The sequence below is a fragment of the Mobula birostris genome, chromosome 15 (genome assembly GCF_030028105.1).
Source record: "Mobula birostris isolate sMobBir1 chromosome 15, sMobBir1.hap1, whole genome shotgun sequence".
In the NCBI taxonomy this organism is placed as follows: Eukaryota; Metazoa; Chordata; class Chondrichthyes; order Myliobatiformes; family Myliobatidae; genus Mobula; species Mobula birostris.
The window spans coordinates 83,922,746-83,945,043 of record NC_092384.1 but is presented as its reverse complement, the minus strand read 5'-3'; the positions used below and the strand labels follow the sequence as shown (position 1 = coordinate 83,945,043).

Genomic DNA, 22,298 nt, shown 5'->3' with positions numbered 1-22,298 from the left:
CAAGTCCGTGGGTATATTGAAAGCGGAAGTTGATTGTTTCCTTATCGGTCAGGGCATCAAAGGATATGGTGAGAAGGCAGGTGTATGGGGTTGAGTGGGATCCAGGATCAGCCATGATGGAGTAGAGTCAATCGAATGATTAGCCTAATTCTGCTCCTATGCCTTATGGTCTAATACGCACAGATTGTGGTCTTCTAGTTGTAGAGGGAGGTACAGAGGCCCAGGTTCTAGAGCTTTTTGATCAGAACTATAGGAATGGTGGTGTTAAATGCTGAGTTGTAGTCAATAGACATTTATTGCTTATTTATTATAATTGTTATTATGATTGCTTGTTTTTTGTTGTTTCATTGTAGTGCAAATGAAGGCCCACAAGAAAATGAATTTCAGGGTTGTATATGGTGACGTATGTACTTTGATAATAAATTTACTTCGAACTTTGAAACCTCTTCCAGGCAAGTGGGTCAGCTTCTTCCTTGCAGATGGTGGAAGAGGTTTGTGCTGTCAATCGATGGGTCAGTCACAGTGAGATTAAAGCCCCCAGTCACACTGGGAACCAGTTTACAAATTCCCTGCCGTGTGTCCTCTGTTTCAGCACTGTGAGTGCAGGCACTTGCATTAAGGATTGGACATAGTGATGAAAAGAATGATTGAATTTAATTCACTTTATTTCTCACATCTTTCACATCCATGGGGAGTAAAAATCTTTATGCTACGTCCCAATCTAAATGTGCAATCATAGTGATTTATAATAATTGGAACAGTCAATGTAATATAGAGTACATTCAAATCAGCGTGAGTTCATCAGTCTGATGGCCTGGTGGAAGAGGGTGAGCAGCCAGTTGTCGTGGTGCGTGTAGATACTAACGATATAGGAAGAAAGCAGGATGAGTTCATACAAGCTGAATTTATGGAGGAGTGGGACCTCAAAGGTAATAATTTCAGGATTATGACTGGTGCCACGTGCTAGCCAGAGTTGGAATAGCAGGATAGCTAGGATGAATATGTGGCTTGAGCGGTGGTGCAGGAGGGAGGGTTTCAGATTTTGGGGGCATTGGAACCGCTTCTGGGGGAGGTGGGACCAGTACCATCCGGACGGTCTACATCTGGGCAGGGCCGCGATCAATGTGCTAGGGAGATTGTTTGGTATTGTTGTTGGAGAGGCTTTAAACTAATATGGCAGGGGGATGGGAACCCACACAGAAGAGAGAAGTGATGTAGAGACCAAAGCTAGAGTTAGTGAAGAAAAAAGTAAGAGTAGAGTGCATAAAAGTAAAAAGCAAAAATCACACAGGTCACTAGATTCTAAAAGGGCAATAAGTATAAAGGCACTTTATCTAAATGGCCGTAGTATTAGAAACAAGGTCAGTGAACTTGTGGCACAGATCCGTACCAAGGCATATGATTTAGTGGCCATTGCAGAAACCTGGTTGCAAGGTGGAGGTGACTGGGAATTAAATATCCAAGGGTATCAGGTAATACGGAAAGATAGGCAAGAAGGCAGAGGAGGTGGAGTGGTGCTCTTGATTAGGGATGAGATCTGGGTGATTGTGAGAGACGATATAAGATCTACGGAGCAGAACGTTGAGTCCATCTGGGTAGAGATTAAGAATAGTAAAGGGAAAAAATCACTGGTGGGTGTTGTCTATAGGCCGCCTAATAAAAATATTGCAGTGGCAGAGGTAATTAACCAATAAATAACCGAGGCTTATAAGAATGGAACAGCAGTTCTCATGGGGGATTTTAACTTCCATGTAGATTGGGTGAATCAGGTTGGTTAAGGAAGTCTTGAGGAGGACTTCATAGAATGCATCTGTGATGGGTTTCTTGAGCAGCATGTTAGTGAACCTACAAGGGAAAATACTATCTCAGATCTAGTCCTGTGCAATGAGACAGGTAAGATTAATGATCTTGTAGTCAAGGATCCTCTTGGAAAGAATGATCATAGTATGATTGAATTTCACATTCAGATGGAGGATGAAATAGTTAGGTCTAAAACTAGTGTATTATGTTTGAACAAGGGATACTACAATGGGATGAGGGAGGAGTTGGCTAATGTGGATTGGGAGCACAGGCTATTTGATAGGACAGTTGAAGAACAGTTGAATACTTTCAAAGAGATTTTTCACAGTGCTCAACAAAAGTATGTTCCAGTCAAAAGTAAGGACAGTAAGTGTGGGGAGAGGCAGCCTTGGATAACTTAGGAAATAAAAAACAATATCAAATTAAAAGCTCATGTACAAAGTCGCAAAGAATAGTGGGAGACTGGAGGATTGGGAAAACTTTAAAAAGCAACAAAGAACAACTAAACAAGAAATAAGAAAAGGGAAGATAGAGTATGAAAGTAAATTAGCACAAAATATAAAACCAGACAGCAAAAGTTTTTTTATAAATATATAAAGCGGAAGAGGGTGGCTAAAGTCAACGTAGGTCCCTTGGAAGACGAAAAGGGGAAATTGATATTGGGATATATGGAAATGGCTGAGGCATTGAACGACTATTTTGTGTCGGTCTTCACGGTGGAGGACACATCTAATATGCCAAAGAATGATGTTATGGATGAAATGGGAGGTGAGGACCTTGATAAAATCACTGTCACGAAAGAGATAGTGATGAGCAAACTAGAGGGCCTGAAGGTAGATAAGTCCCCTGGTCCTGATGGGCTGCATCCCAGGGTGTTGAGGGAACTGGCGGAGGTTATAGTAGACGTGTTGGTAATCATTTATCAAAACTTTCTAGACTCTGGGCAGGTCCCGGCAGAATGGAAGATAGCAAATGTCATGACACTTTTTAAAAAAGGATGTAGGCAAAAGACAGGCAACTATAGGCCAGTTAGCTTAACATTTGTAGTCGGGAAAAGGCTTGAAGCTGTCATTAAGGAAGAAACATTTAGGAAGGAATGGTTCCATTAGACAGATGCAGAATGGATTCAGAAAGGGCAGGTCCTGTTTGACAAACTTACTGGAGTTCTTTGAGAACATAATGAGTGCAGTGGATAGAGGGGAACAGGTGGATGTCATATACTTGGATTTCTAGAAGGCGTTCGATAAGGTGCCACACAAGAGACTTATAAATAAGATACGGATGCACGGAGTCGGAGGAAGTGTATTGGCATGGATAGTGGAAGTGTTAACCGATAGAAGGCTGAGAGTTGGTATAAATGGGTGTTTCTCCGGTTGGCAGTCAGTGGTGAGTGGGGTGCCACAGGGGTCGGTGCTGGGCCCGCAGCTGTTTACCATTTACATTGATGATTTGGAAGAGGGGACTGAGTATAGTGAAGCAAAATTTGCTGATGACACTAAACTGAGTGGAAAAACAAATTGAACATCAGATGTGGAGAATCTACAGAGGGATACAGATAGGTTAAGTGAGCGGGCCAAGGTCTGGCAGATGGAATACAACATTGGTAAATGCGAGATCATCCACTTTGGAAGGAATAATAGAAGAGCAGATTATTATTTAAATGGTGAAAGATTGCAGCATGCTTTTGTGCCGAGGGGACTTTGGAGTGCTTGTGCATGAATCGCAAAAAGTTGGCTTGCAGGTGCAACAGGCTATTAAGAAGGCAAACAGAATGTTGGCCTTCATTGCTAGAGGGATTGAATTCAAGAGCAGGGAGGTCATGCTGCAACTGTACAGGGTACTGGTGAGGCCGCACCTGGAGTACTGTGTGCAGTTCTGGTCTCCAAACTTGAGGAAGGATGTACTGGCTTTGGAGGCGGTGCAGAGGAGGTTCACCAGGTTGATTCCAGAGATGAAGAGGTTAACCTATGAGGAGAGATTGAGTCGTCTGGGACTATACTCTCTGGAATTCAGAAGAATGAGAAGGGATTTTATAGAAACATACAACATTTTGAAAGGGATAGATAAGTTAGAAGTAGAAAAGTTGTTTCCATTGGTAGGTGAGACTAGAACTAGGGGACATTGCCTCAAGATTCAGGGGAGAAGATTTAGGACAGAGATGAGGAGAAACTATTTTTCCCAGAGAGTGGTGAATCTGTGGAATTCTCTGCCCAGGGAAGCAGTTGAGGCTTCTTCACTAAATATATTTAAGAAACAGTTAGATAGGTTTTTACATATTTGGGGAATTAAGGGTTATGGGGAAAAGGGAGGTAGATGGAGCTGAGTTTACGGACAGATCAGCCATGATCTTATTGAATGGCAGGGCAGGCTCGATGGGCCGGATGGCCGACTCCTGCTGCTATTTCTTATGTTCTAAGAAGGTGTCCCGGAACCTGTTGGTCCTGGCTTTTATTGTGCCTGGATGACAGCAGCTGGAACAGATTGTGGTTGGGATGGGTCGGGTCCCCAATGATCCTTAGGGCCCTTTTTACACACCTGTCATTATAAGTGTCCTTTAAATGTCTTGTAACTGTGAACACAAAGGTTACATCAACCGAGTGACAGCTCAGTTCTGACATTATCTTAATATTGCGATTTAAAAGAAAACAAGTGTATAAAGACAGTGACCCTGTCACTGGGGAGACAGGTCAGTGAGTGACCCGGTCACCGGGGAGACAGGTCAACGAGGGTATAAACTCAGTGCCCCAGTCATTGGATATTCGTCTGGGAGATGTGCACAGACGAATGAGCTCGTCATCATGCAAAGCCCCTGAGAAGGTTCCGGTATAAAAGGGATACTCTGCCTAGCAGGGCAGTCGTCGGAGTAGTATGAGTTAGAGTAGTAGGGCTTTGGCGAGGATGGTATTCAGAGAGACAAGGGGCTAAGTTACTTTCAGAAATCTTTTTTTTCCTCTAATTAAGAACAGTGGGCATGACTGCAGGGCCAATTTTCTGCTCTGCTTCCGGATAGAAACTTAGAAAACCTACAGCACAATACAGGCCCTTTGGCCCTCAAAGCTGTGCCGAACATGTCCCTATCTTAGAAATTACTAGGCTTACGTATAGCCCTCTATTTTTCTAAGCTCCATGTACCTATCTAAAAGTCTCTTAAAAGACCCTATCGTATCCGCCTCCACCACCGTTGCCGGCAGCCCATTCCACGCACTCACCACTCTCTGAGTAAAAAACTTACCCTCGACATCTCCTCTGTACCTACTCCCCAGCACCTTAAACCTGTGTCCTCTTGTGGCAACCATTTCAGCCCTGGGAAAAAGCCTCTGACTATCCACACGATCAATATCTCTCATTATCTTGTACACCTCTATCAGGTCACATCACATCCTCCGTCGCTCCAAGGAGAAAAGGCCGAGTTCACTCAACCTATTCTCATAAGACATGCTCCCCCATCCAGGCAACATCCTTGTAAATCTCCTCTGCACCCTTTCTATGGATATTGGATATCCGGGAGACCCGATGGTCACATCGGCACCAGGTGCCTCCAAACCTAATTAGGGAACAGGAGTTGCAGCTCGATGACTTTTCGCTCGTTGTGAAAGTGAGGAGGTGATCGATAGGTAGTCACACCGGAGCTACAGGGGACAGGGACAGATATATGGGTGACTGTCAGGCGAGGGAAGGGGAGCATCAGATCGTGGAGGGACCCCTGTGACTGTCCCCCTTAACAATAAGTACTCCATTTTGAGTACTGCTGGGGGGGATGAGCTACCTGGGGGAAGAGATAGAGGCTATGCCTCTGGCACTGATTCTGACCCTGTGCCTCATAAGGGTAGGGAACTGAAGGGGATGTCAGCAGTGATGGGGGACTCTATGGTTATGTTTGGGGGCAGATAGGTGACTCTGTGGGCACGAAAAAGAAATATGTGTGGTAGATTGCCTCCCAGGTGCCAGGGTCTGGGATGTTTCTAAACGTGTCCACAGTATGCTGAAAAGAGGGGATGAGCCACCAGGGAACATTTGCATAGGTATGTTCCTTTGCGCCAGGGAAAGGATGGTAGAGTAAAAGAACCATGGTATTCAGAGGAGATGGAAAATCTCGTTCAGAATAAAAGCTTATGAAGGTTTAAGAAACTAGGTACTGTTAGAGTTCTTGAAAATTACAGTGTTGCCAGGAAGGAGTTTAAGAATGGAATTAGGAGAGCCAGAAGGGGCCATGAGAAGGCATTGGTGAACAGGATTAAGGAAAACCTCAAGGCATTCTACAAGTATGTGAAGAGCAAGTGGATGAGCCGTGTGAGAATCGGACCAATCAGGAGCAATAGTGGAAATGTGCATGGAGTCGGAAGAGGTAGCAGAGGTACTTAATGAATACTTTGCTTCAGTATTCACCAGGGAGAAGGACCTTGGCAATTGTGGGGATGACTTACAGCGGACTGAAACGCTTGAGTGTATAGATATTAAGAAAGAGGATGTGCTGGTGCTTTTGAAAATCATTAAGTTATATAAGTTGCCAGGACTAGATGGGATATACCCCAGGCTACAATGGGAAGTGAGGAAGGAGATTGCTGAGCTTCTTATGATGATCTTTGCATCATCAATGGGGACAATAGACAGTAGGTGCAGGAGTAGGCCATTCAGCCCTTCGAGCCAGCACCGCCATTCACTGTGATCATGGCTGATCATCCACAGTCAGTACCCTTTTCCTGCCTTCTCCCCATATCCCTTCACTCCGCTATCTTTAAGAGCTCTATCTAACTCTTTTTTGAAAGAATCCAGAGAATTGGCCTCCATTGCCTTCTGAGGCAGAGCATTCCACAGAACCACAACCCTCTGTGTGAAAAAGTTTTTCCTCAACTCCGTTCTAAATTGTCTACCCCTTATTCTTAAACTGTGGCCTCTGGTTCTGGACATCGGGAACATGTTTCCTGCCTCTAGCGTGTCCAATCCCTTAATAATCTTATATGTTTCAATCAGATCCCCTCTCATCCTTCTAAATTCCAGTGTATACAACCCCAGTCGCTCCAATCTTTCAACATATGACTTTCCCGCCATCCCAGGAATTAACCTCATGAACCTACGCTGCACTCCCTCAATAGCTAGAATGTCCTTCCTCAAATTTGGAGACGAAACTGTAAACAATATTCCAGCTATGGTCTACCAGGGCCCTGTACAACTGCAGAAGGACCTCTTTGCTCCTATACTCAATTCCCCTTGTTATGAAGGCCAACATGCCATTAGCTTTCTTCACTGCCTGCTGTACCTGCATGCTTACTTTCAGTGACTGATGAACAAGGACACCTAGATCTCATTGTACTTCCCCTTTTCCTAACTTGACACCATTCAGATAGTAATCTGCCTTCCTGTTCTTGCTACCAAAGTGGATAACCTCACATTTATCCACATTAAACTGCATCTGCCATACATCTGCCCACTCACCCAACCTGTCCAGGTCACCCTGCATTCTCTAACATCCTCCTCACATTTCACACTGCCACCCAGCTTTGTGTCATCTGCAAATTTGCTAATGTTACTTTTAATCCCTTCATCTAAAAGGGAGGGATGGGAGTAATACCAGAGGATTGGAGGGTTGCAAATGTTGTTCCCTTGTTCAAGAAAGGGAGTAGAGATAACCCAGGAAATTATAGAGCAGTGAGCCTTACTTCAGTGATGGACAAGTTGTTGGAGGAGATCCTCAGCAGCAGGATTTATGAGCATTTGGAGAGACATAATCTGATTAGGGATAGTCAGCATGTCTTTGTCAAGGGCAGACTATGCCTTACGAGTCTAATTGAACTCTTTGAGGATGTAACAAAGCACTTTGATGAAGGTAGAGCAGTGGATGTAGTATATATGGATTTCAGTGAGACACTTGATACGGTTCCCCATGCAAGGCTCATTCAGAGGGTAAGGAGGCATGGGATCCAAGGAGACCTTGCTTTGTGAATCCAGAACTGGCCTGCCCACAGAAGGCAAAGAATGGTTGTAGATGGTTTGTATTCTGCATGGAGCACGGTGACCAGTGGTGTTCCGCAGGGATCTGTTCTGGGACCCCTCCTCTTTGTGATTTTTATAAATGACCTGGATGAAGAAATAGAAGGCTGGGTTAGTAAGTTTGCTGATGACTCAAAGATTGTGGGTGTTGCGGATAGTCTGGAGGGTTGACAGAGGTTACAGTGGGACATCGATAGGATGCAGAACTGGGCTGAGAAGTGGCAGATGGAATTCAGCCCAGATAGGTGTGAAGTGATTCATTTTGGTAGGTCAAATTTGAAGACAGAAAATAATATTAATGGTAAGACTCTTGGCTGTGTGGTGGTCATTGAGATCTTGGGGTCCATGTCCATCGGACGATCAAAGCTACTGCTCAGGTTGACAGTGTTGTTAAGAAGGTGTATGGTGTATTGGCATTCATCAACCATGGGATTGAGTTCAAGAGCCGTGAGGTAATGTTACAGCTATATAAGACCTTAGTTAGACCCCACTTGCAGTACTGTGTTCATTTATGGTCACCTCACTGCAGGAAGGATGTGGAAACTATAGAAAGAGTGCAGAGGAGATTTACAAGGATGTTGCCTGGATTGGAGATTGTGCCTTCTGAGAATAGGTTGAGTGAACTTGGCCTTTTCTCCTTGGAACAATGGAGGATGAGAGGTGACCTGACAGAGTTGTATAAGATGATTAGAGGCGTTGATCATGTGGATAGCCAGAGGCTTTTTCCCAGGGCTGGAATGGCTAATCTGAGGGGGCATAGTTTCAAAGCGCTTGGAAGTAGGTACAGGGGGATGTCAGGGTTAAGTCTTTCACACACAGAGTGGTGGGTGTGTGGAATGCACTGCCAGTGACAAGTACAACAGGGTCTTTTCAGAGACTCTTAGATAGGTACACGGAGCTTAGAAAAATAGAGGGCTATGCAGTAGGGAAATTCTAGGCAGTTTCTAGAGTAGATTCCATGGTCGGCACAACATTGTGGGCTGAAGGGCCTGTCATGTGCTGTAGGTTTATATGTTCTATGACACAGGTCAGCTACTTGTGTCTTAATCTTGTAGACAAGCCTGTCTGCTGCCTTGCCTTCATCAATTTGAACAGTACAGTGCAGTGCAGGCCTTTCAGTCCACAATGTGTCGATCCTCTACCTTACTCTCAGATCTCTCTAAACCTTCTGTCCCATAGAGCCCTCCATTTTCCTTTCATCACCTTTGCCTATCTAAGGGTTACTTAAATGTCCCTAATGCAGTGGTCCCCAACCACCGGGCCGCGGACTGGTACCGGGCTGCAAAGCATGTGCTACCGGGCCGCGAGGAAACTATATGATTCAGCTGCACCTTTCCTCATTCCCTGTCACACACTGTTGAACTTGAACATAGAGTTGCCAACTGTCCCGTATTTGCCGGGACATCCTGTATATTGGGCTAAATTGGTTTATCCTATACGGGACCGCCCTTGTCCCATAGTTCCTCCGCTAAGGTAGAGCGTTCCTATGAAACCTTTCATGCTGAAATGGCGTAAAGCGAAGAAGCAATTACCAGTAGTTTATATGGGAAAAATTTTTGAGTGTTCCCAGACCCGAAAAATACCATACCAAATCATACCAAATAACACATAAAACGGAAAATAAATAAATAACGCTAACCTATAGTAAAAGCAGGAATGATATGATAAATACACAGCTTATATAAAGTAGAAATAATGTTTGTACAGTTTAGTCGGGAAGATGAAGGCAAAGCCGATTTGTGGGAGAAAAATCAGCACGTACGCGCATGCGCACACAGGTGCCCGCGCGAGGCTTCATGGTTATGGTAGTCTTTCCTGGGGTAAAGTGTCCTGGGATTTGACTGCTACTTTTGTCCCTTATTTGGGAGTGAGGAAGTTGGCAACCCTAACTGTAAAAGACATGTTGAGGTGAGTTTAACCTTACCTCTCTAAAGCTACCACATCATTCCTATAATGAGGTGACCAGAACTGAACACAATATTCCAAGCGCGATCTAAGCAGCGCTTTATAGAACTGCAACATTATCTTGTGGTTCTTGAACTTAATCCCGATTAATGAAGACCAGTGCACCACAGGCCTTCTTAACCACATTATCAACTTGCATGGCATCTTTGAGAGACCTTTGGGTATGGACCCCAAGATCCCTCTGTTGCTCCACATTGCTATGAATCCTGCCATTAATCCTGGTCTCTGCCATCAAATTTGACTTTCCAAAGTGAATCACTTCCCACTTTTCCAGGTTCAAATCCATCTACCACTTCTTGGCTCAGCTCTGCACCCTGTCAATGCCCTATTGCAACCTACAAGAACCCTCCACACTATTCACCAACTTTGTATCATCCAAAAACTTACTAACTGACCCTTCTGATCATTTATAAAGATCAGAAAGAGCAGGAATCCCATCATAGATCCCTATGATGGGATTAGTTACTGACCACCAGGCAAAATATACTCCATCTACAAACACCCTCTGTCTTCTGTGGGCAAGCTATTTCTGTCTCCACACAGCCAAGTTTACCTGGATCCCATACTTGCTAACATTTTGAAAGAGCCTAATCAAAGGCCTCCCTAAAATCCATGTACACCACATCCACCGTTCTGCTTTCATTGATATATTTTTGTCACATTGTCAAAGAATTAGGTCAGGTTCGTGAGGCATGTCCTGCCCTGCACAAATCTACGCTAACTATCACTAATCAGATTATGTTTCTCCAAATGCTCATAAATTTATTAGAAAGCTCCTGAAAATAAACAGGGTGACTAGAACTTCTCTGATATAATCTGCAACCTCTTTAGTGAATCCTGGAGGGTTTCATAAATCAAAATGTGGATATTCCAACAAGAGGAGGGGCCATACTGGACCTGGTGATGGGTAATGAGCCTGGCCAACTGACCAGCCTTTCAGTGGGAGAACAGTAATTACAGCTCCTTAAGTTTTAAACACAAGAGATTCTGCAGATACTGGAAATCCAGAACAGCACAAGCAAAATGCTGGATAGACTCAGTATGTCAAGCAGTATCTATGGAAATGGACAAACAGTTGAGGTTTCGAGCTAAGACCCTACCTCAGGACTGGAAAGGTTGGAGGACAAAGCCAGCATAGGAAGGTGGGGAGAGGAGGAGGAGGACAAGATAGAAGGAAATAGGTGAAGGCAAGTGGGTGGGGGAGGGGGAATAATGTAAGAAGCAGGGAGGTGATCGTTATGTTTGTCCAAAGCAAAGACAAACTTGTGTAGGTAAAAACACTAGAACTATTTTATTAACAGGAGAGAATCATGGCTTCAGCTTAACCACATTTTACTCAGGACTTTCAGCCCACCCATAGTGTGTGTCATCTGTTCACCAATGTCCTTCCCATTTCGGGTGAACCACCCACATTGCACATTGGAAACTGCTGTTCTTTATTATGCACACACATAATACCACATCATCCCACTTTAAAGAAAAAAAAACACAATACCATGTCCTCATAAACCTGCAAGAAATAATAATGTTTTCCCACAAAGATATTTACATTAACTTCAATTGTAATGCACAAATACAGTCCCTTATTCACTCAGCTACTTTCAATCCACCTCTGTGGTGGTTTAATGATTCTTTTGGTCTGCTATTTGGTTTCATAGATGGATAGCTTTCATTTGCTGTGTTCATTATCTGTTCTTGTTCTTGCTGTGTGGCCGTTATTCATTCCACATGCCTTATAATGGAGCCCTGGATTACATCCCTATGATCAGTAAGTCTTTGCACAAGTTCCAAATGATTCTGTCTCAATCCACAGAGCTGCTTCTGTTGGCTGCATATCATAGATAGCAACTCCTCCTGTCGGTTTGTACTGACCCGTTGCTGTTGTTCTGACCATAGGGCTTGCGTGGTTTCCCATCTTCCTTCTTATTTTTCTTCTTCAACTTCAACAAGGATTGTGGAGATATTTTTGATTTCCAATCTTTAACTGAAAGTAATTGAGAGACAGATCTTGAACCACAGCTGCAGAATGTGGAAGCAAGACTGGCAACTTCTTCATCATGATCATTGTTCAGCACTGGCATCTTGACGGTCATGCTAGTGTAGCTGCTTTGGATGTCTATGGAAGGTGAAGTTCTTGTGCTTTTCTTGCATAATCTCTTTGGAGCTCTCATGGATGCTGTTAGGAGTTTCTTAAGTTACATCGGGTAAGCACCTGAACCCCTCAAAGGGATCTGCATACTCTTCCATGCATGTTGCCTGTTCATTTTTGGTCTTTAAAGCCACTACAAAAACTAGGTTGAGCTTTTCACATGCACTCAGACCCGATATTAACTGTACTCTCTTTTCTACGATCAGGAGCTGTGCCTTTAGGTGCTTCCCCTTGTGCTTGAAGATCACTGTACAGCCCCGTTTTACTAGTATATTCTCTCCAGTGTAGCCAGTCACTTTTAACTTCATTGAACTTGGAGAGTCTTCTATCATCCATAGACAACAGATTCACTCGGGCCCTGCTGTCAAGCTTCAGTGGAATTACTGTTGCATTGATAGTCACTGAACAGTCCATTCTGTCTAACCAGCACCAGCGCTCTGCAGAGAATCTGCAAAACTTCCTCAAATTTCTCACCTTTCTCTTGGTAGCCCCAGCTTTGCAGCACTTGATTCTTCTTCCCACAATTATTACAGGACTCTCCATTAGCAGGACACATCTTTGGGATATGCCAACCTCCACATTTACTGCATTTGCTGTCTGAGCCTTCCTCTGGTTTGCAGTTGCTTTGTGAGACACCTTGTGCTCTGCTCCTCTGTTTTCACTGTTGTTTCTGCCCTGTGCACCTCCTTAACTTGTTTTTGTGTGGTCTCTGCTGCCCTACACATATCCACAGCCTTTTCTAGCGTCAAATCTTTTTCTCGGATCAAGCTTTCTCTGAACTCATTATCTGGAATTCTATAAGCTACTTTGTCTCTGACTAGAGAATCTCTCAAAGCTCCAAGCTCAGGACTTAGTATGTGAAGCTCAGCTAAGTAGTGGTAAAAGCTAATAGCTTGTTTCTGGTCACGGGGGGGGGGGGGACTTAATTCTTTCAAAAATGATATTTTTATTTGGGACAAAATACTCCTCAAATATTCTTTTCAGAGTGTTCAATTTAGAGTCTGTCTCATCAATTTGAAAGCTATTCCAAATGTTCAAGGCATATTCACTAATTATATGTAGAATGATAGACGCTTTCAATTTTTCATCCATGCCTCCAGCGAGGGTTCAAAGGAGAGACTTCGAGGGAGGTTCACAAAAATTATTCCAGGGTTGAATGGCTTATCATATGAAGAGCGTTTGATGGTTCTGGGCCTGTGTTCATTAGAATTCAGAAGAATGAGGGGTGACCTCATTGAAACCCATTGAATGGTAGAGTGGATCCTTGATAGAGTGGATGTGGAGAGATTGTTTCCTATAACCATATACAATAACAGCATGGAAACAGGCCATCTTGGCCCTTCGAGTCCGTGCCGAACTCTTACTCTCACCTAGTCCCACCGACCTACACTCAGCCCATAACCCTCCATTCCTTTCCTGTCCATATAGCTGTCCAATTTAACTTTAAACAACAATATCGAACCTGCCTCAACCACTTCTGCTGGAAGCTCGTTCCACACAGCTACCACTCTCTGAGTAAAGAAGTTCCCCCTCATGTTACCCCTAAACTTTTGCCCTTTAACTCTCAACTCATGTCCTCTTGTCTGAATCTTCCCCCCCATGGAAAAAGCCTATCCACGTCAACTCTATCTATCACCTCATAATTTTAAATATCTCTATGAAGTCCCCCCTCAACCTTCTACATTCCAAAGAATAAAGACCCAACTTGTTCAACCTTTCTCTGTAACTTAGGTGATGAAACCCAGGTAAGATTCTAGTAAATCTTCTCTGTACTCTCTCTAATTTTATTGACATCTTTTCTATAATTTGGTGACCAGAACTGTACACAATACTCCAAATTTGGCCTCACCAATGCCTTGTATAATTTCAACAATACATCCCAACTCCTTATTCAATGCTCTGATTTATAAAGGTCAGCATACCAAAAGCTTTCTTCACCACCCTATCCACATGAGATTCCACCTTCAGGGAACTATGCACCATTATTCCTAGATCCCCTGTTCTAGTGCATTCTTCAATGCCCTGCCATTCACCATGTATGTCCTATTTTGATTAGTCCTACCAAAATGTAGCACCTCACATTTATAGTTGGCGAGTCTAAGACCAGAAGACACAGACTCAGAATAGAGGGGTGCCCTGTTAGAACGAAGATGAGGAGGAATTTCTTTAACCAGAGTGGTGAATCTGTGAAATTCTTTGCCAAAGGCAGTTGTGGAGGCTAAGTTAAGTCTTTATGTATATTTAAGGCAGAGGTCGAAAATTCTTGATTGGTCACGGTCTGAAGGGATATGGGGGGGAAGGTAGGAGATTGGGTTGAAAAGAAAATTGGATTAGTCAAGGTGAAATGGCAGAGCAAACTCAATGGGCCAAAGGGTCTAATTCTGCTGCTATATCTTAAGGCTCTACTCACTGCCACATATATAGTGAATCGCTGTTTGAAGCAATCAGCTAGGTTGCTGGTAAACAGCAGAGCTGCAGGAGGACTTAGGCTATCCACTGAGGATTTTTAGGCTCTCACCTCAGTTCCTTGGTGAACTCTGAGACAATGTACTTTCTTGCCGGCAATTCCTTTCCATCAGAACCTAGTGTCTCTTTCTTAGTCACTTACGGTATTCAGTTATGCTTCATATTTAAACCTCACGCCGACTTCTGACAGCACATTACCTGTATGTTTGTTCTTTAACATAGACAAATGTGTATATGTAAAAATGCTAGAACTATTTTATTAACAGGAGACAGTCATCACTTAAGCTCAATTAGATTTTACTTGGAACTTCAAGCCCGCCAACAGTGTGTGTCATGTGTTCAGCAAACTCCTTCTAGTTCCGAGTGAACTGCCCACATTGACACTGGGAACTGCAGTTCTTTATGATGTACACACATGATAACGCAATGTGAAAAGGTAAAAGTCCAGAGAAGAGAAATTTGATAGGAAAGGAGAGTGGACCATGGGAGAAAGAGACCTTGGGGAAGTTGATAGGCAGGTGAGGAGAAGAGATAAGAGGCCAGAGTACGGAAGAGAAACAGAGGGAAAAAATTACTGGAAGGAGAAATCGATGTTTCCACCATCATAAGACCATAAGACATCGGAGCAGAATTAGGCCATCTGGCCATCGAGTCTGCTCCGCCATTCAAGTATGGCTGATCCTTTTTCTCCTCCTCCTCAAGCCCAGTTCCAGGCCTTCTCTCCGTAACCTTTGATGCCAAGTCCAATCAAGACCCTATCAATCTCTGCCTTAAATATACCCGAAGACCCGACCCCTGCTGAACACTAGTAGTCATGGGCAGGCAAACAGAAAAGGATCCTTTTATTCCCACTTGCTATCTCCTACCAATCAGCAAATGCTCTAACCATGTTAGTAATTTTTCTGTAATACCAAGGGCTCTTAACCTGGTAAGCAGCCTCATGTGTGGCACCTTGACAAAGGCCTTCTGAAAGTCCAAATGTACAACATCCACTGCATCCCCTTTATCTATCCTTCGAGGTTGGAGGCCACCTAAGTGGAATATCAGGTGTTGCCGCTCCACCCTGAGAGTGGCCTCATCATGGCAAAAGAGGAGGCCATGGATTGACATGTCAGAAAAGGAATGGGGATAGGAATTAAAATGGTTGGTAACGAGGAAATTTCCTTTCTGGCGGATGGAACACAGGTGCTCGACAAAGCGGTCCCTCAATTGCTGATCTCATCAGTGTAGAGGAGGCTACATTGAAGGCACTGGACACAACAGACAGCACCTACAGATGAGACCATAAGACATAGGAGCAGAATTAGGCTATTCAGCCCATCAAGTCTGCTCCTTGATACTATCATGGCTGATTCTAGATCCCACTAAACCCCATACACCTGCCTTATTGTCATATCCTTTCATACTCTGACTGATCAGGAAACTGTCAAACTTCTGCCTTAAATGTACCCATGGACTCGGCCTCCACCACAGTCTGCGGCAGAGCATTCCACAGGTTCACTACTGTCTGGCTAAAAAAAATTCCTCTCTACCTCCATTCTAATAGGTCGCCCCTCGATTTTGAGGCTGTGCCTTCTAGTTCTGGATATCCCCATCATAAGAAACATCCCATCCACATACTCCTTATCTAGATCTTTCAACATTCACCTTAAGACCTTTGAGTTTGCCTTGCACTTTTTCCTTTGTAATAGCAACGGCACTCCTTCTCCCTGACACTCACGGACCTCTGGCACACTGCTAGTGTCTTCCATAATGAAGACTGAAGCAAAGTACTCATTAAGTTCATCTGCCAGTTCTTTGTCCCCCATTACTATCTCACCAATATCATTTTCCAGTGGTTCAATATCAACTCACACCTCCCTTTTACTCTTTATATAACTGAAAAAATTTTTGGTATCCAGCTTTATATAATTGGCTAGTTTGCCCTCATATTTAATTTTTTCCCTCCTTATAGCTTTTTAGTTGCCTTTTGTTGGAATTTAAAAGCCTCCCAATCATCCAACGCCCCACTCACTTTTGCTACCTTGGCCTTTATGCAGTCCTTAACTTCCTTCGTCAGCCATGGTTGCCTACCCCTGCCATTTGAGAACCTCCTTCTCTGTGGGACATACCTATCCTGCGCCTTGTGAAACTTCAGCCATGTCTGCTCTGCTGTCATCCCCACCAGCATCCTCCTCCAATCCACCTGGGCCAGCTCCTCTCTCATGCCTCTGGAATTCCCTTTATTCCATTGTGATATGGATACATGTGACTTGTGCTTCTCCCTCTCAAACTGCAGTATGAATTCAATCATATTATAATCACTGCTTTGTAAGGGTTCCTTTATATTAAGCTGACTAATACGATCTGGATAGTGTCCATTATTAAGGACCTCCAGCACCCAGGGCATGCCCTTTTCTCACTGTTACTATCAGGTAGGAGGTACAGAAGCCTGAAGGCACACACTCAGCGATTCAGGAACAGCTTTTTCCCCTCTGCCATCCGATTCCTAAATGGACATTGAAGCTTTGGACACGACCTCACATTTTTAAAAAAAATATACAGTATTTCTGTTTTTGCACGTTTTAAAAAAAAATCTATTCAATATACGTAATTGATTTACTTGTTTATTTATTATTATTTTATTTATTATTATTTTTTTCTCTGCTAGATTATGTATTGCATTGAACTGCTGCTGCTAAGTTAACAAATGTCAGGTCACATGCCAGTGATAATAAACCTGATTCTGATTCGGACACCCAATAGCCTTTTCCCAAGTAGGCTCAAGCACAAGCTGCTTTAAAAGCCATCTCATAGACATTCAACAAAATCCCTCCCTTGCACTCTGACACCAACCTGATTTTCCCAGTCCCCTTTTTAGAATTGTGTCATTACCCCTATTACATGCATTTTCCAGCTCCCTTTGCAATCTCAACCCCCACATCTTGGTTACTATTTGGAGGCCTACATATGATTTCCATAATGGTCATGGGAACATTGAAGACATCCCGATTTCCCACATCCCACTGCCCTGGCCCAACTCTCTTTAATCCCCAGACCCTGCTAAGAAGAAAGACAAAGCTCTTAGAGTGAGTATTATACAGCCTTATCGTGTCAGCCAAGGTGCCTATCTGAGCAAGTCCCATTTTCCTGTGTTTGGCTGGCCCAGTTCTCTCTAATCCTTTTCATCTTCTTACCTGTCCAACTGGTTTTTAATGGTCATAAATGTACCCACCGCTACTATTTCCCCTGGCCGCCTTTCCACACATTGTGGTGCAGAAAATAGAATATGGACCTTGTACATACAAGTGGTTAGTTTATTAAAGCATTTAAGTAGTTATTTAATTAATTCAGCACAGCATCAGACCTCTGGCTACTTCACTCATGACTAACAATGGTGCATTAAGGCTCCTACAATCCCTTCTGTTGTGCAGGCATCAGTCTTGGGTCTGCAACCAAGGTTACAGAACATGGTCAGGGCTGAGGTCAGGGTCAAAGGTCACGCAGGTGTTGGTGGGGGGTGCAGATGTCCCGGGCAGCTGACAGAACATGCAGCGGGTCGGTGAGACCACGTCCTGCAGGCACAAGGAGACTGGCTTCCCACACACGGTGCACTATGGAGGGAGAAGAGAGGTCAGTGGCAGGAGGCACAGTGTGCACACACTTAACACCAGTACACACCCACACACAATGGTACACATCAACTGTACACGTACAACAGTACACAGTCACACACACTCGCACAACAGTGCACACTCACACACAATGGTACACATCAACTGTACACACAACAGTACACAGTCACACACACTCGCACAACAGTACACAACAACAGTACACACTCACACACAATGGTACACATCAACTGTACACATACAACAGTACACAGTCACACACACTTGCACAACAGTACACACTCACACAATGGTACACATGAACATTACATGGTATGCATCAACAGTATACACCAGGGGTAGGCAACCTACAGCCCCCAGGCCAAATCCAGCCCGTGAAAGTATTTTGACCGGCCCGCGAGCAAATATTGGGATATTATGCTTACCCAGCCCATGAGCGATTTTTCCTTATTCTGAGTATTTCACGCGACCACACTGATAGACATACTTTATACTTTATTGTCGCCAAACAATTGATACTAGAACATACAATCATCACAGCGATATTTGATTCTGCACTTCCCGCTCCCTGGAGTACAAATATTAAATATTAAAAATATTTAAAATAGTAAAAATTAGTAAATATTAAAAATTTAAATTATAAATCATAAATAGAAAATAGAAAAATGGAAAGTAAGGTCGTGCAAACCGAGAGGCAGGTCCGGATATTTGGAGGGTACGGCCCAGATCCGGGTCAGGATCCGTTCAGCAGTCTCATCACAGTTGGAAAAAAGCTGTTCCCAAATCTGGCCGTACGAGTCTTCAAGCTCCTGAGCCTTCTCCCGGAGGGAAGAGGGACGAAAAGTGTGTTGGCTGGGTGGGTCGTGTCCTTGATTATCCTAGAAGAATGCTTTCTACGGTGCATCTATAAAATTAGTGCGGGTTTTAGGGGACGGGCTAAATTTCTTTAGTTTTCTCAGCGGACACATGCATGGCATCTTGTTACACTGGCCCCAGGTTCTGTTTTGTTCCAAACCAAACACTGGTATACACCAATGACGGGAAGGCAGACTACCTTATTACTGTGTTTTAGATACTCTCCGTGCACGTGCAGGTTTTCAGATGGGATCATTTAAATTTGTAAACAGAAACAGCGTCACTGTGTTTTAACAAGAAACCCACGCTAAATATCCAGATATTTACATGTGCTACGATACTTGTTGAATAACTCGTTTGGAAATAAAACTGAAGAAAACAATTGCAATGGCAGTGAATGCAAAACGCAGGAAGGTAGACACTGAGCGCTGAAATTTCCAAGACACTTGGACACTGGATCACTTCTTCATCGAGCAAGCTGGGAAACCCGTTTGTCTCATTTGCCTAGAAAATGAGACAAATGTCCAAGAATTGAGAAAAGAGTTTTCATCTTGTTTTGCTGATTTTTGCTTGCATGCAAATGAGTTCAAGCTGTTTGCTACTCCATTTGATGTGGAAGTGGACACTGCATCAGTAATTTTTCAAATGGAATTGATTGAGATGCAGTGTGACGACATATTGAGGTTGAAATTTCATTCTGAAGATGTGTCAGTGCTTGACTTCTACAGAAAATATATTCATCCAAGTGGGAAGTATCCTAACTTAGTGGACAATGAAAAAAAGATGGCATCATTGTTTGGCAGCACTTATCCGTGTGAGCAATTATTTTCAAAAATGAAGCACACCAAGAACCATTTGAGAACAAGATTGACTGATGCCCATCTGGATAATGTCTTGCTCTTGGCATCAACAAGTCTGACACCCAATATTGAGAAGCTTTCAAGCAACAAACAGTATCAAGTTTTACATTGATTTATCGACTGTTTGCATTAAAATTTTCTTTTTTATTATACTTCATTTACCACCATCAATGCATCATGTTCACATGTTTTATGTTTAAAGATTCTTTGTGTCCTTTTAATAGATTCAAAAGATGCCTTGATTGAAATAAATTGCAACTAAACTAAGTTCTTTGATCACTAATTAGCATCCTTGGTTTAGCACAAATGATTTTCTAGCATGCGTTATTCATTAATTTGAGGCAAAACATAACTAGATGTATTTAAATGGATACTCCCATATTTCAAGTTTTTTATGGCATTTATCTGGCCCACTGTCTGCTCATTAATATGCAATCCTGCCCACAGAGGCAAAAAAGGTAGCCAACCCCTGGTATACACACTCACACAAATGCACAGAGTATAATAAATAAGGTGGATAATCTTGTGGCACTATTACAGATTGTCAGATAAAATATTGTGGCTGAAACTGAATCGTGGCTGAAGGATGGTTGTAGTTGAGAGCTGAATGTCCAAGTTCACACATTGTATTGGGGGGATAGGAAGGTCAGCAGAGGGGGTGGCGTGGCTCTGCTGGTAAAGAATGGCATCAAATCAGTTGAAAGATGTGACATAGGATCAGAAGATGTTGAATGCTTGTGGGTTGAATTAAGAAACTGCAAGGGTAAAAGGATGTTGGTGGCAGTTCTATACAGGCCTCACAACAGTAGCTGGGATGTGGACCACAGATTAAAACAGGAAATAGAAGTGTGTCAAAAGGACAATGTTATGGTAGTCATGGGAGATTTTAACATGCAGGTCAAATGGGAAAATCAAGTTTGTAATGGATCTCAAGAGAGTGAGTTTGTTGCATGCCTAAGAGATAGCTTTTTAGAGCAGATTGTTGTTGAGCCTACTAGGGGATCAGCTATACTGGATTGGGTCTTATGTAATGAACTGGAGGTAATGAGGGAGCTTAAGGAAAAGAACCCTTAGGAACCAGCGATCACGATATGATTGAGTTTAACTTGAAATTTGATAGGGAGAAAGTAAAGTCTGATGTAGCAGTATTTCAGTGGAGTAATGGAAAGTACAGTGGTATAAGACAGGAGTTGGCCAAAGTAAACTGGAAGGAGCTGCTGGCAGGGATGACAGCAGAGCAGCAATGGTATGTGTTCCTGGGAAAAATAAGGAAGGTGCAGGACATGTGTATTCCAAAAACAAAGAAATACTCAAATGGCAAAATAGTACAACCGTGGCTGACAAGGGAAGTCAAAAAGTCAGAAGAATCGGAATCAGGTTTATTATCACCGGCATGTGACGTGAAATTTGTTAATTTAGCAGCACCAGTTCAATGTAGTACATAATATAGAAGAGGAAAATAATAAATAAATAAATAAATCAATCAATTACAATGTACCTATATATTGAATAGATTAAATATCGTATAAAACAGAAACAATATATATTGAAAAAGTGAGGTAGTGTCCAAAGCTTCAATGTCCATTCAGGAATTGGATAGCAGGGGGGAAGAAGCTGTTCCTGAATCACTGAGTGTGTGCCTTCAGGCTTCTGTATCTCCTACCTAATGGTAACAGTGAGAAAAGGGCATGCCCTGGGTGCTGGAGGTCCTTAATAATGGACACTGCCTTTCTGAGACACCGCTCCTTGAAGATGTCCTGGGTACTTTGCAGGCTAGTACCCAAGATGGAGCTGACTAGATTTACAACCCTCTGTGGCTTCTTTCAGTCCTGTGCAGTAGCCCCTCCATACCAGACAGTGATGCAGCCTGTCAGAATGCTCTCCATGGTGCAACTATAGAAGTTTTTGGGTGTTTTTGTTGACATACCAAATCTCTTCAAATTCCTAATGAAGTATCGTCACTGCCACCTCCAACGGGATCCCACCACTAAGCACATCTTTCCCTCCCCCACTCTCTCTGCATTCCGCAGGGATCGCTCCCTACGCAACTCCCTTGTCCATTCGTCAACCCCATCCCTCCCCACTGATCTCCCTCCTGGCACTTATCCGTGTAAGCGGAACAAGTGCTACACATGCCCTTACACTTCCTCCCTTACCACCATTCAGGGCCCCAAACAGTCCTTCCAGGTGAGGCAACACTTCATCTGTGAGTCGGCTGGGGTGATATACTGCGTCTGGTGCTCCCGATGTGGCCTTTTATATATTGGCGAGACCCGATGCAGACTGGGAGACCACTTTGCTGAACATCTACGCTCTGTCCACCAGAGAAAGCAGGATCTCCCAGTGGCCACACATTTTAATCCCACATCCCATTCCCATTCTGACATGTCTATACACGGCCTCCTCTACTGTAAAGATGAAGCCACACTCAGGTTGGAGGAACAACACCTTATATTCCGTCTGGGTAGCCTCCAACCTGATGGCATGAACATTGACTTCTCTAACTTCCGCTAATGCCCCACCTCCCCCTCGTACCCCATCTGTTACTTATTTTTATGCACACATTCTTTCTCTCACTCTCCTTTTTCTCCCTCTGTCCCT

The 22,298-nt window shown here is 43.4% G+C and overlaps 1 protein-coding gene across 3 annotated transcripts in view; it reads right to left on the bottom strand.

The window, feature by feature from the left end:
* Positions 1-17,014: 17,014 nt before the first annotated feature.
* Positions 17,015-22,298, bottom strand: part of LOC140210342 (uncharacterized) — a 56,463-nt gene continuing 51,179 nt past the window's right edge. For all 3 annotated transcript variants that reach the window (XM_072279217.1, XM_072279219.1, XM_072279218.1), the window contains one exon: positions 17,015-17,961. In XM_072279217.1, coding sequence (XP_072135318.1) covers positions 17,809-17,961 — 153 coding nt within the window. In that variant the 3' untranslated portion in view covers positions 17,015-17,808. The remainder of the gene's footprint in view (positions 17,962-22,298) is intronic.